Below are 14,534 nucleotides of genomic sequence, written 5' to 3'. Positions count from 1 at the left end.
AAGGAGCTCTGCATGATATATACACGAGGGGTTCTCTGTACTCTCCCGTCGATCCCTAAATGGCTGGTTCTTCTTTTCTGGTAATTGTAACCTTTTATAAATATCACGGTAGTAAAAAATTTTAAATACCCTTTAGACAGCACACCCTGCTTCCAGAATTGTGCAAAGACTGTTCACATGTGGCTGCCATCTTTCGGGGTGGGGCACGAGATGCTTCTTTTTTTTCCTGAAAAGAGCATGACCCCACCTGAGCCACTGGTCCCACTTTGAAAACTGTTGGTCATGTGTGGTGGGGTGTTGTCTAGGGCAGGGGTACAGATTTTTTTCTTTTTTGACCTTTTTAAACAAACCTCTCAGCTGGCCCCAAAAATGTCTCTCTCTGAATCTGGGGACTGAGGCCTCGATATTTCAAACAGCTCCTGAGGCGACTGAGAAGATCTTCTGGAAGTTAATATCCTGAGTATCTCCGAGAGCTGTTTCTCGATATTGGTCATTTTGGCGTTCAAGGCCTTGATGTCCTCCTTTAGCTCGTGCTTCACCTCCAGAACGGTGGCCTGCAGCGTCTGCTCGGGGATGGGGTAGAAAGAATGCTTGACCTCTGCCAGGATGGGGCTCCGGTCCTGGGGACTCCTGGCCTCGCCCGCGTTGTCCAGGCGCAAGTCGCTCTTGGTGATGCCGCTGTCACATGAGTCTGTCTTCTTCAGGGTGGCCTCGCCTGACGCCTTTGACCTCTCGGGGAGCGTCTCCATGGACTCGGCCTTGGACACCTTGTTCCAGTCCTCGCCCTTCCCACAAGCATCTTTGAAACGGGCCCAGCCTTTGCGCTTGGCACAGTCGCCGCCACCTCCCTTGGGGCCCAGGCACTCGGACCCCGGGGCATGCAGCTTGGCGTGGTCTGACACCACGGAGGTGGAGGCTGCCTGGAAGGACACGGGTGTGGCAGGGCTCTCTCGGACTGTGACCACGCTGGCCTTCACCAGGCTGTGGTTGGCTGAGCCATGCTCCGTGAGGGTGTTGCCCTTCTCCACGTCCAGCTCATCCAGGTCGCGGCCCCCTCTCTCCGCCGCCAGCCTGGCCTCTTTCTGCTGTCGGAACCTCTGGAAGAGTCGCCGGACAGGATGGTCAGGGGGCAGGATCAGGGGGGCTTCATTCTTCCGTTTCATGCGCTCCTCTTCTTCCCGTTTCACGTCGCTAATCTTCCGGAACACGATCTGGAAAGAGACAGAATGACATGCTGTGTTAACAGGCTCTAGCAGCCAAGGTTGGCCATTCTGTCACGACTCTGTCTATATCACAGGCCTCTGGGACTGTTCTCCTAGCTGATATCACTTTCCTTTTCTCTAGAATAGTGAGTTGGCACCCACTGACATCTTCAGGAGGAAGAAATTCCATCCTTGATTTCCCCCCATTTTCTGGGAATCTGGAGACCCCAAATAGTATCCTCCCAGCAGAGTGTCCTAGCTTTTGACCTTGGTCTGCATTTAGCCTGTTTTTACCTGCCATTCAGAATTATCTGGTAAGCTTTTTTAAAAAATCACTTTCCTCTTATGACCTCCATTAGAATTTTCAAAGGGGAAGCTCTTGAATCTAAAAGCAGCAGTTCCCTAGAGATTCTGATGCACAAAAATTTGAGCATTGCTGATCTAAACCACACTCTACTGCCAGAAAGTTCAAGTGAATCTCTAGGTATGACTGCAGCTAGGGCTGCCACTGACAACTGTAGATCTGAATCCTACCCATGCTTGTTTGTGACAAGTAAAAGTTCATCTCCTACAGAAGCCCTCCTTTCCTTGGGGAGTTTACAGTAGAACAAAGATCCTTGAATATACACTTGATCTAACAATAGTACCCAATACTTGGGCATTGTGTGCAGTGCATAAGGGAAGTTCAATGCTACTTCACTTGTGTAAGATTATTGAGACATACATTATTATTACCCTCTGAAATTGGAAAACATCACATAACAGGTAAATTGCCTGTAAGAAACCATAGATCCATACTGCATGCAGAGAATAGACAGTAGATTTGAGATTCTGGCTCTGAGTATGTATAAGCTGAAAATTACAGGGTTTTCCCCTGACCATCATCTGGTTATTGGGAAGGCCTATAATTTCTAACTTTCATTGCATGTGGCATTTAGACTCTAGTATATGTTTTGACCCATGCCATAGCTGGAGGTGAGGGAAGCAATAGGTTATCTTTTTAATATTTTTTTTAATTGTCAGTGAACCTTTATTTTATTTATTGATACATGGTGCTGAGAGTTAAACCCAGTGCCTCACACATGGCAGGCAAGTGCTCTGCCACCGAGCCACAACCCCAGCCCAATAGGTTGTGTTTATTTTAATGTGAATGGCTCATTTGAGGACCAGAGGGATTGCAGATAGAAAAGTAGCAACAAGGCCCCACATACGGGAGAGGACCAGCTTTTCCATCATCCCAACCTGGAACACCTTGTGCCCTGTACACAGCCCTGGACCAACCCATTCTGCCTTGAGGACTTGCCCTATGACCCTGGTGTGCCAGGGACATAAACTTTGGTTTAAGTCCCAGGTCTAACACCTAGTCCTGTAACCTCAGATACATATCTTGGCTTCCCTCCCTAGAAAACATGAAAATCTGTACTTTTCAGACTTGGGTATGAAGTGGACATGAGGTGACCAAGGTAAAAGCACTGGCCCACTGCAGATGCTCACATGAATCTTTTCCCACCCTGTTAAGGTCCCTAGATGCAGATAGTATGAGACTCACCACCTCCGTGAGCTTTCTGACATCTGATGGTACTGCTCCGTAGGTTTTCAGGTATGACCAACAAGATGATCATTTTATAATGCCCAGCACAGAGGAGCCCAGTAAACATTCATTGCTTACTGCTAGTGATCAGTTGGCAAATCATAAATCATTGGCAGACTGAAGTCTTGTGCCTATATTCTGACTACTTGGTTTAAGCGCCTGACACTGGATGACTTTATACTGAAGTCAGAGGTGGGTATTAAGGTATTACCTCTTGCCATCTGGTTAAATCTTCAAGCTACTTACCTAGGTTCCAGTATGTGGCTTTCTAACCTCTGTGGGACAGCATTTCTCCCCTTACCAGTCAACCCCTTTCTGCTTGCTCTACCCTTGTTCCCCTATTATGTAGACTACAGATCCAAATCCTAGAACTCCAGAGAATCCTGTCTGCTCCAAAGAGACCTCTGTAATGACAGAGGGGTGGTGACAAGTACAGACACTTGCCCCTTCCACCCATTCTTCCATGGCTCTGCACATGCTAATCTCTGTTCTCCAGGCATGTCATTCTCCCCACACCAGGGCCCAGCTCAAATAGCACCTTCTCCAGAAAGCCTTCCCTGAGCTTTAAGTTATCTTAAAGTTCCCAACCCAAACAGCACTCTCTGCTTGTACCCTCCTGTCCTTCTTACTCTATCTTGTAACCATTTGTGGTAGAGATGCATCAATTTCCTTCCTACTCACATCCCTTTTTAGGGCAGGAGAGGAACAGGGAGGATGGAGGTAAGGAAAGAGGATTTGAATATGAATGTCTCCAAGAGGAAAGAGATCTTTTGGAGATAATTAGTTTGGTTCCTGTTCCTTATTTCTGTCAGAACTCTCCTCCCTTTTTAACTTGAGCTACTTTAATCAGGTTTTATTCCTTATAAGCAACAGTTCCTGAACAAGATACTAGATGTTTAATCTGTATCTCACCCACCTCTGGAAGCTCCTAGGGTTTAGAACAGAACTTTTTCACACTTGGAAGAAGTTGCTTATTATCTGCTTTAAGAGAACAAGGATTATCTCTTACATTCACGATTTCCAGCTTTTCAGAGTGTCTGGGGCACCCTCAATAACTATTTGTGGTGAGGGTGGAACACTGAATGGTCACCAGACAGATTTGGTGTCACTGTTCTTGTCAGGTGCTCATTCTGTTCTCCCCCACCCCCTAGTGCTCAGGATTGAATCTAAGGCCTTGTGCAATCCAGTTAGGCACTCAACCACCTAGCCACATCCTCCTGAGTGGTTGGATTACAAGTGTGCACCCCTGACCATCTGGCAAGAGCAGACCTTTTTTAAATTTTGGTGAAATCTAATCTGTATTATGTCTATGAACTCTTTCCCATCTAAGGTCATGATTTATTTCCTTTTTTTTCCAAGAGTTTTTTGGTTTTACACTTAAGTCTATAATCAATTTTAATTTATGCTTCCAAGTTCACTTTTGTTTTTCTCCCCTGGGCATAGAGATCTAATTGTAACAGTGCCATTTGTTGAAAAGGCTATTCTTTCTCTGCTCTATTACCTTTGCATTTAAAAAAAAAATTATGTATGAGCAGGTGTATTTCTGGGTCCCCAGATCTGTTCTGATGTGAGCTGACATCTTGACTCTTTTGACCTATAAACAAGGTATTTCTTCCCAATTATTTTCAGTTTACAGGTTTATCAAGTGTTTTGTCAGTATTACAAATTTCAGATTGTAGTTTTTAATAAATATAACTGATGTTGGATTTGGAAAAAAAAACTCTTTGTGGATTAAATGAATATCAGGTAAATACTGTCAGTAGGAGGATGTTTTTGGCCTGGAAAGATGAACTCACAGGCATCATAGTCCCACATTATAGAAGAAAGGGTTTGCTCAGAACACCCTTGGTCCTTTATTAACACTTCTTATACCCAACATCACGGGCAGCCCTTGAGAAGAGATGTGCTATGACTAAGTAGAGGCTGCAATACCAAACTTATCCTGAGAAGCTGTACAGCAGGAGTATTCAGGTAGGTTTACGAAGGTTTGATATAAATTTGAGGTGGATGTTCCTTGAGTGGGGGAAGGATGGGTGGCCCATGGTGAACTGACCCAGACAGCATATTCAGATGTTATCACTCACAACCTGGTTGATCCCTTGGGAGGGGACATGTGTCTCTGGGTCTATATAGAGTCATCTGAATCCTCTTGGCTTCCAAAGTGTTATTATCTTATGTGCCTGAGGCAGCCCATCTGAATGGCCCTGTCTCAACCAGTGGGCAAGTGAACCAAAGCTTCATACCCTGCAGCAATGTCTGTACCCTCTCTTGAGGATCAGTAAGATCAACAACCCCCGGGGGACAAGGCACAGGAGTTCTTACAGAGCTCATGTGGCCTATCAGCTCTGCTGATCTGGGATTGAGGGCTCACTTCAGTTGCTTTTTTTGGAGAAGTTAATCATAGTCTGCCTCAGAGGCAGCTATGACCATGCATTTTGACAAGTATTTTAGATCCGAGTGGGCCGGGGTGGCTGCGTGACTCGCAACAATGAGGTCTATGCCACTAGCCCTCTGTCTAGTTGGAGATGCTTACAGTTCCCTAGAGCAGGAGTGTGCCTTAGGGAGGGTGGGCACAACCCCAAGATGCCTTCTGTGTGCTTCAGGATATCCAGCTTTACCAAAGTATTCCTTGAGGCTTTAATGGATGCTACAAGGGGAGGAAGAGTTTCAAGGTGAAATAAATTTGAGCTATATTTACATTGTTAAATCTGTTGCTTTATTGTAGGCCTTCAAGCAACCTTAAAATGCAACGTTTCTTATGAGTGTCTGAGGGAAAAACAATGCATGTGATATTTCGGACTGTATTCCACCCAGAATTCCCTCTAACAAACTCTCAAATTATGTCAATATATGCAGCTTGGGTGTCATCTGTATATTGTGTCCTGTTCCAGGCTCTTTGAGACTCTGAAATTTCAGATGTGTATTATCCCTGGTCAACTCTCCGTCCTATATTCTCCCATGATGCTGAACAATTTCCCTATGGGATTCAGCTTAGATGCCACCTTTATCAACAAGCGCCCCCCCACTACAAGGTTAATCACCCTTCCTGGTGGTGCCAAATGGGACAGCTACCTATCTTGAGAAGCCGCTTTGGGGCATGTCATTTCCTGTAGCTCCCTGAAGGCAGGCGCTATTACATTTTTCATGTTTAACATCATGCCGAGCCTATAAAGGGCTCAATAAATGATCATGTGTTGTTGAATTAGGGCCATTCTCATTTATGAAGCCTATGCCAGGGCAAAATAAGTGACAGACCTTGCCCTTCCCCCAAGGCTGCTTCTGATGTTTGTGATCTAAAGGGGAGAGGAGATTGCAGGTAGATTTATTCCATGTACAACACAAAAGGTGCTGAAGGGTAGTGTGTAAATAAAATTCAAAAAGATTTCCACTGTTACTCATTTCAGACTGACCTCATACTGATTTCATCATCTAATTTTTTTTTAAATCTTACATAAGCTCAGAGAGCTAATTTTTTTTTTTTTTTTTTTTTTTTTGGGCAATGAGGACAACTGCTCCTCCTGAATTTTTCTTCTGTATAAACTGATATCTTCCTAGGGAAGGACAGTGGGTATGTATAGTGCCCGTTTTAGCTCTGCTACCACCTGGTTGGTGCAGGGATAGTTCTCCCCAGCCCCCCATTTTTTTTATTGGTGCATTATAATTGTCCATAATGATGGCATTTGTTGTTACACTCACACAGGTGCACAGTATAAAAATATAATTTGGCCAACCTCACTGTCCAGCACTTCTCCCCTACCTCCCTTTCCTCTACTGATCTCCCTTTGATTTACATGAGATCCACCCCCACCTTTTCCTTTTTTTCTCTCTAGCTTCTGTATATGAGGAAACACATGATCCTTAACATGGGTCTCTAATTCCATCCGTTTTCCTGCAGATGCCATAATTTCATTTTTCTTTGTCTGAGTTAAACTCCACTGATTTAAGTGTTGATATGTCTATGGAACTTAGGCTGATTTCGTAGTGTGGCTATTGTGAATTTGCTGCCATGGGCATGGGCATGCATGTTTCACTGTAGTAAGATGATATTTACAACTTTTTCTTCTGGGTCATATCTGTCTTTTGAGGATCCTCCATATTGATTTCCATAGTGGTTGTACTACTTTGCAGTCACAGCAATGGTGTAAAAGTGTTCTTTTTCTCCACATCCTCTCCAGAATTTATTATTTGTCTTCTTGATGACTGCCAGTCTGACTGGTGTGAGATGAAATCTTGGTGTAGTTTTGATTAGCAGTTCTCTAATTGCTAATGAATATTTTTCATGTATTTCTTTTTTGAGCTCTTTATATATTTATCAGAAGAGTAGCCAGCAAAGATTTTCACCCATTCTCCTGATTGTTTCCTTTGCTGTGCACTCTGATGCTGTCCCAGTAGTTCTTGGCATTATTTCCTGAGTGTTAGGGGTCCTAATGAAAAAGTGGTTGCCTGTGCCTAAAAGCTGGGGTTTCAGCCCTATGTTTTCCTCTAAATCTGACGTCTTTCATCCATTTTGAGTTGACTTTTGTGCAGAGTGAGAGAGAATGGTCTAGTTTCATTATTTTCCCCAATATTTGTTTTGGGCACCTTTATCAAGGATTAGATGACTGTATTTGGGTTTGTCTGTAGGTTTTCTTGTACAATTTCATTTCAGGGAAAGGTTTTAATGTAAGACACTATAAAAATACAGAACTGTGGTTTATTCCATATATTCTGCATTATCTCATTCAACCCATGTTTCCTGTGCAGTGGTCTCCATCACAGTTAATTTGAAGCAGTACTTGAGTGTTGGGGGGCAGTGTTCTTTGTTTCCTGTCATGGAGAGGTTGTTCCAAAGACTTTCTAACCACCCTCTGGAAAGGCCCAGTCCTGAAGATAGAGCATCATGAGTAATGTCACAATCCTGCCAATCCACAAGGTTATGCATTTTCTTAATTTATTGGGCATGGAAAGTTCATGCAGAATGTTGAGCAGCTCATAAGTTTTTGCAACACTGGGGTGGGGAAAGTCAGAGGATGCCTCCAAGGTAGGTATGGCCACTGTATCTTGCTCATACAGCTTGGCATCCTTATGAGGCTGCACTAACCAATGGTCCCAGATGAGCATATTATAAATGGTTGTTGAGCTGAACTGAATTGATAGATTCTTAAGCTACAGGGTTTTGTGAGCAACTATTTTTAACTTTAAAAAACAACCATCCTGGGATCAGAGGTACGTTAGGACAATTGACCACCTGTTCCAGATTGCCGTGAAAGAAGGCCTTGCCTCTCTTAAGTCTAAATTCTTCTCCCTGCTCTGGCACTAGCTAGACTTGGCACGCTCTTGCTCTGGGGGACTGCTGTTCCCCTTGGCCATCAGTATGAGTGGAGGAAGGGGAGGAGACTCAAGCAGGAACAGTTACTTAAAAGAGCTCAGACTGTGGAATAAAAATATAATGTCATTTCTCAGTGGTTTGCATAAATGAGCAGGGACTGAGGTATGAGTCATAGAAAACCATGTACATTGAATGCAGACCTCCTGCACCAGAGAGCCATAGACAGAACACAGCCTTGGAGTGGTTTCAAATTTGACCACTGCAGGTGACTGGGTGACCTTGGGGAAGTCATGTCCTTCTACAATTGGACCACATCAACGGTTCTCATATCTGGCTGTGCTTCAGAACCATCTGGAGAGAGTATTATCTACTAAAGTGAGAATTTCCTATGGCAAGGTTAGAAACTGGCATTTCTGATAAGCTCTCAGGTGATTCTGATGCAGGTAGCCTGACAAGTATCCAAGAGCCCCAAGCTTGAGGTCACTGCCTTTATGTGTGGCCCCATAGCTCCTCTGTCGGCATCTGGAAGATGACTGAGCAGGCAGGGGTGTTGGCAGATTCAGTCATTTTTTTGGTGCTTCTTCCCATAGACTTGACAGATTAACTTGAGTAGAGGACACAAAGCCAAGCAAATATATACTGCACACACAGGGTGGCCTCATGGCAGCAGGGAGCCAGGCCTCCTTTCCTCTCGGGGCTTAGTTTCGTGCTGGAGCCCCCCTCCCTCCAGGCCTTGGTGACGTTGTTTTCCTCACCCATCAGCAACCCTGCCTAGTTTTATGGCAGAACATAAAACAGGTAAAAACAAACTGACCGCTTTGGTTATTATGGAATCTAATGTTTTTCCTTCATCTGCATTGTGAATATGTGAGGAGGAGAGGGTCAGTAATTGTCAATGAACGAAAACTCTGTGATGCCAAGGATTGAGGCAGGAGAATAAAGCATAGCGCTTCTCTGCAGGGGATGCCAGTCACGTAAACTCACAGCTTAAACACTAGGTGGGCCCAGGTAGGAGGAGGGAGGTCATGGAGTCACCACGAAGTCACCGTGCGCCATCAGTCAGATTGGATTTGTGCACCCCCTGCTGCCAAGTCTTGACTTCCTCATCTATCAACAAAATACAACTGCCTCATAGGCCATTTAAGATCCTCAAAAATGAGTGCTTCATTTAACAGTTGCTCTGTAAAATTGGATGAACTGGACTTAGGTATAAAAGGTGAATGATGTTTTTCTGAACACCATCACCCAAATCAGAGCTGCAGTGTCCAAGCACCATATTAAATATTGGACAGGTGCCACCGTAGGCCATTCCTTACAGCAATCCTCGACAGTGGGTACATTTTAAAGCTACAGCCCAAACCCAGACAGACTGAGTTCTTACCCACTCTGTTGTGGAAAATTTCTCTTAAGGAAGCTAGTGGTAGGGCAGGATAGAAGTCATCAGCATCTGCTAAGCCTTAATGTTTGAAGAGGGCATGATTCTACTTGTGTTAGACTGTGTGGCCCTTGAACTCATCAGTATGGAGTGACTTAGGGCAAAATCCAGATTTTGGCGGAGCAGGTAACTTAAGAGCCTGAGTTATTGGAAAATACTGCCTCCCTGAAGGATGCTGAGGTTACTGGTGACCTTGGGGCACAGCACTGAATAGGAGAAGGAGAATGTATAGAGGCCCCCGTAGACTTTGTACAGGAAAAATCTAGAGGCAAGACATGTCGTCCTCTCAGGAGACCTGGTCCATTGGCTCCCAATGGGTTGCTCCTCCCACTACCATGCAGACTGAGCTTTCTTACCCCACACTAATGTGCCCTGAAGACTTGATATCTCATTCACTGGTGCAAGGATCCCCATAGATCAGTAGGTACTGCAAACCTGTAAACCAGCACGGTCATTTTTTTGACAGACTACCCTAGGGGCCTGAATTTCTTCTATAGTTTCATCAGTTCCTGTTTTTTAGGAATATGGGACACTTAAAGCTTCTCATCTTTCTTGGACTTGGACCCAGGGAGCATAGAATTCTCCCTGATCAGCACTGCTCAGGGAAGAGAGGGCACTGCTGTGCAGGAGTTGGATAATTGGGTAGGGCCATATTTGTTACCTTCTCCTTGCTTTGTGCTTGCTTCATGTAGTAGATTAAATTATGCCCCCACCAAAGACATGTTCATCTAGAACCTCATCTTATTTCGGTCTTTGCAGATGTAGGATAATATTTCAAAATCCTTACATTGGAATGGCTCTCAGCCAACGATTGATGTCCTTACAAGGCCTGTAATTCCAGTGATTCAGGAGGATCTCAAGGCCACCCTCAACAACTTAACCTCCTGCTTCCCCAGCCCTTGATTATGTATCCTTGGGTTCAGTCCCCAGTACCAAAAATTGATGGAAAGGACAGAGGAGGGAGTTACATAACTATAAGCCACAGGTTAGTTACTACAAGAACAACCAGAAATTAAGAGGGAGGCATGGATCCTTCCGCAGCATTGGTTCATCCTAGAGGTTCTAATTTCAGATTTTTGGCTTCCATCCCTGGGAGAGAATTTGTCATTTTGAATCTCCAAGTTTAGAATACAGGGTTTACTTTACTGATGTGGAAGAACCCAGGAAAACAGCTGACAGGGTTACACAGGTATGGAAAGAGGAGGTGGTATTTACCCTAAGAGTCAGTGGCAAGAGCTAGGTATAGGTGCCCACCCTGAGGAATTCACTTGCCCTTTCTAAGCCTTAGTTGTTGTTTGTACAAACATCTACTTAAAGCTTTGCATGGAAGACGATCCAAGATGGCAGCTTGGAGGCATCTAGCACCTAACCTGATTGTCCACAAGTAAAAAGTGTTTAACTGCATTTTGAAGGGAATGTCTGTGAGTTCCAACACTGGGAGAGTATCTGTGGGTGAGAGACTGGAACCACCTATGCTGTTGTCCCAGCTCTTGGAAACAAAACACTCTTGTAACTGACAGCCCAACACCACAGCCAGGGAAGAGAGACTCTCCTCTCGGCATGAGTAAAGGTGAAAGGCACCCAGCAAACTCACTGGAACATTTTATAACTCTCAGGTAAGTTACCTGAAGTGTGCTCTGGTAATGATGTCAAATCATGTCAGTAAACCCCCACAGGTGCTGTAGCTAGGACCCCCTCTTAAGCTGAGTTTGGATCTCTGGGACCCCACAGACATTGCCACTGGACTAGCTTAAGGGGTAGCTGCCTCACAAACCTTGGCCCAGCAAAGTGACCATGACCTCAGTTCCCTGGGTGCCCTACACTTTAGAAAATGTATGTTGCAGCTTAGAGGGGACCAGAGTGTGCTGACCTTGAGAAGCAGGAGGTAAAAAAAAAAGCTTGCCTCTATGACCAAAGGTGTGGCCAGCCATACCTCCCATGAATAAAGGGAATGATGTTTCCCTGCCCTCAGGTGCACAGCTAGGAGAGGTCAAGTACAACTCTGCCTGGCTCCAGCCCCACTTCCATGTAGGGAGCACCACAGTTCTTGTGCCACCACCTATGTGGTTCCCAGCACTGCCCCCAAACCTTATCTGAGCTGGTGGGTAAGTGCCACAAAAGGTGTTCCTGCCTGTCCCCAGACAGCATCTAGGTCCAAACCACTGCTGGGACAGCCTATACCAGAAGACCTTGCTATCACCAACAGCAGTGCCCACATATGTCCCATTGCTTCATAGGAGCAGCCACCCCAAAGACAGTAGGTCTCTTACTCTACCATAGTGCATACTGTGTCCCACGTCATTAATCACAATCAAAGCAGCTATCAGGAGACTGCTATGGTGCCCAACTGGACATAACAGCACTGTTGCCAAAAAAATGGACACCTATTGGAAGACAAGTGCCTGCAAAGTGGTAGTGATATCTATCAGATGCACAAATCTCAATGTAGGAGCACAAGTAAAATGGCTCTACAAGAATACATTAGCAACCGGCCCCCCAAAAATACAGTGTGGAAGAAAAGGATGGGAGTAAGAAATTCCACAAAAAAAGCTCAGGAGAAAGAATAACGGTGTAGAAAATATGGACATCCATATACAGGAGGCTTTTAGAACCCCACATAGACATGACTAGATAAGACAGTTGGATTAGAAATATGCCATCGTGAAGATCTTAAGAAAGTTCATAAAGTCTCCTAGAGAAGAACTGTGTCCTGAAACAATAACTGCCACCCAAGAATATCATCCAGAAAATATTAAGGAAATTCATGACTACCAAACCAGCCTTAGAAAGTATGCTTAAAGATTCCTACATCCAGAAGAAACATAACTACCACCATGAAAGCATAAATGGTACATAAGAAAAATCCTTAATTGTCAATAATTACCTTGAGTGTAAATTGACTAAATTCAAAGATTGCTTGGATGACCAAGTAAGACCCAGCCATCTGCAAGAAACTCATTTCATCAGTAAAGACACAGAAAGAAAAAAAATTCCAATTAAATGGAAGCCAAAGTGAGCAGGAGCTCACATCTGGCAGACAAGATGACAGTGATTATAAAACAAGGGAGAGAGGTTCACTACAATAAAAATGGGGGATGTCCAACACACCACTTTCAGTAATGGATAGATCCTCCAGATAAGAAATCAACATAATTATACTACAGGTCAAAAATATTTACAGAGAATTCCATCTAATAGGTGCAACATCCAAATTATTTCCAATGCATGGAATTATCTTTAGAATAGGTTAGGCCACAAGGAAAAAACATGGCGGCGGGAAGGAAGTGCTCTGTGCCCGCAGATCTCACCATCTCAGTGTTAGAAGACCCCTATCCAGCTGCTCTCCGCAGAAATCACCAGCATTCGAGTAGGAACCAAAGGCCGGAAGTTCTAGCCCATACAAGACTCTGTGATCGCAAAGACTTGGCTCCCACACAAGTCACTCAGCTGCTGCCTCCCCATGGCACAAAGGTAATTGTCCAGCTCTGCTAGGGGAGAGGGAGATAGTACCAGGCACTCATGTCATACGAGCAGCCCCAAACAGAGACCCGTGAGGTGCAGTCTTTCTGCAGGAACTAGCAGATGCCACTCCCTGCATCCAGACGCCCTGCACCAGTCTTCCCACCCTGGTTACCTCCACTATCCAGAGAACAGAGACACCAGCTTATAACAGACGGCACCACCTACTGGATGAGAGAAGCAGAAAAGAGATGAATCTCTAAAGCTAGCCACAACCCTGGCTTCTTCAAGTTTGTGTCGGTTTTTTTCCTTTTCTACTCTTCCATCCACTGGCCCTCACATCCAACATATGTGAAACCAAGAACTTTGAGGACTGGGTCTTTTCAATTTTCTTATTCCCGCTTACTCTCATTCTCTCTAGTGACTTCTTCCCTTCTAATACCTTTCCTCCCAAGTATCAAATAAATTCATAGGAGTAAACAGTAACTCAGCAGTCAAACAGAACAAGAAGTAACATGAGCAGCATGAAAAAGCAAGGAAGAAAAGGAGTACAAACAATGCAGGACAGCCTAAATATTCAGGGGACCTAGAGGCATCAGAAAAATGGTCAAATAAAGAACTCAAGGAATACCTTAGACAGATGGAATGGAACCTTAAAGAGGATATGAGACAGCAAGTTCAAACAGTGAAAAAACACATTGAAAATGAATTACATAAACAGATAAAAGAAGAAGTTAAGCATCTTTATCAGGAGATAGAGATTATAAAAAAAATCAAACAATAATTCTAGAAATAAAGGAAACTATAGACCTAATTAAAAACTCAAATGAGAGTATCACTAACAGAGTGGAGCAAGTAGAAGCAAGAACGTCAGATAATGAAGACAAAATATATCATCTTGAAAAGACTCTAGCCAACTAAGAAAGGCTGGTAAAAAATCACGAGAAAAACATCCAAGAGATATGGGATAACATAAAAAAACCAAACTTAAGAGTCACTGGGATAGAGGAAGGTATAGAGGTTCAAACCAAGGGAATGAGTAACCTGCTGAATGAAATAATTACAGAAAACTTTCCAGAAATAAAAAAGGAAATGCATATACAAATTGTCGATGCACACAGGACACTGAGCATACAAAATCACAGTAGACCAACGCCAAGACACATTGTTATGAAGATATCCAATATACAGAACAAAGAGAAAATATTAAAAGCTGCAAGAGAAAGGAGGCAGATTACATTCAAGGGAAAATCAATAAGGTTGACAACGAATTTTTCATCACAGACGCTGAAAGCGAGAAGATCCTGGAACAACGTATTTCAAACACTGAAAGACAATGGATGCCAACCAAGAATTCTGTATCCAGCAAAATTAAGCTTCAGGTACGACAACGAAATAAAAATCTTTCACGATAAACAAAAGCTAAAAGAATTTGCAGCCAGAAAACCAGCATTGCAAAGCATCTTGAGCAAAACACTACACGAGGAAGAAATGAAAAACAATAACCAAAACCATCAGTGGGGAGTGCCTCAGTAAGGA

General features: G+C 44.0%; 1 protein-coding gene across 2 annotated transcripts in view; it reads right to left on the bottom strand.

Moving 5' to 3' along the window:
- Positions 1 to 205: 205 nt before the first annotated feature.
- Positions 206 to 14,534, bottom strand: part of Kcnh1 (potassium voltage-gated channel subfamily H member 1) — a 353,609-nt gene continuing 339,280 nt past the window's right edge. For both annotated transcript variants that reach the window (XM_076831643.1, XM_076831644.1), the window contains exon 11: positions 206 to 1,211. In XM_076831643.1, the coding sequence (XP_076687758.1) occupies positions 354 to 1,211 (858 nt within the window). In that variant the 3' untranslated portion in view covers positions 206 to 353. The remainder of the gene's footprint in view (positions 1,212 to 14,534) is intronic.

This window comes from Callospermophilus lateralis, chromosome 13 (assembly GCF_048772815.1).
Source record: "Callospermophilus lateralis isolate mCalLat2 chromosome 13, mCalLat2.hap1, whole genome shotgun sequence".
Classification (NCBI taxonomy): Eukaryota; Metazoa; Chordata; class Mammalia; order Rodentia; family Sciuridae; genus Callospermophilus; species Callospermophilus lateralis.
This window is presented reverse-complemented; position numbering and strand designations above follow the sequence as displayed.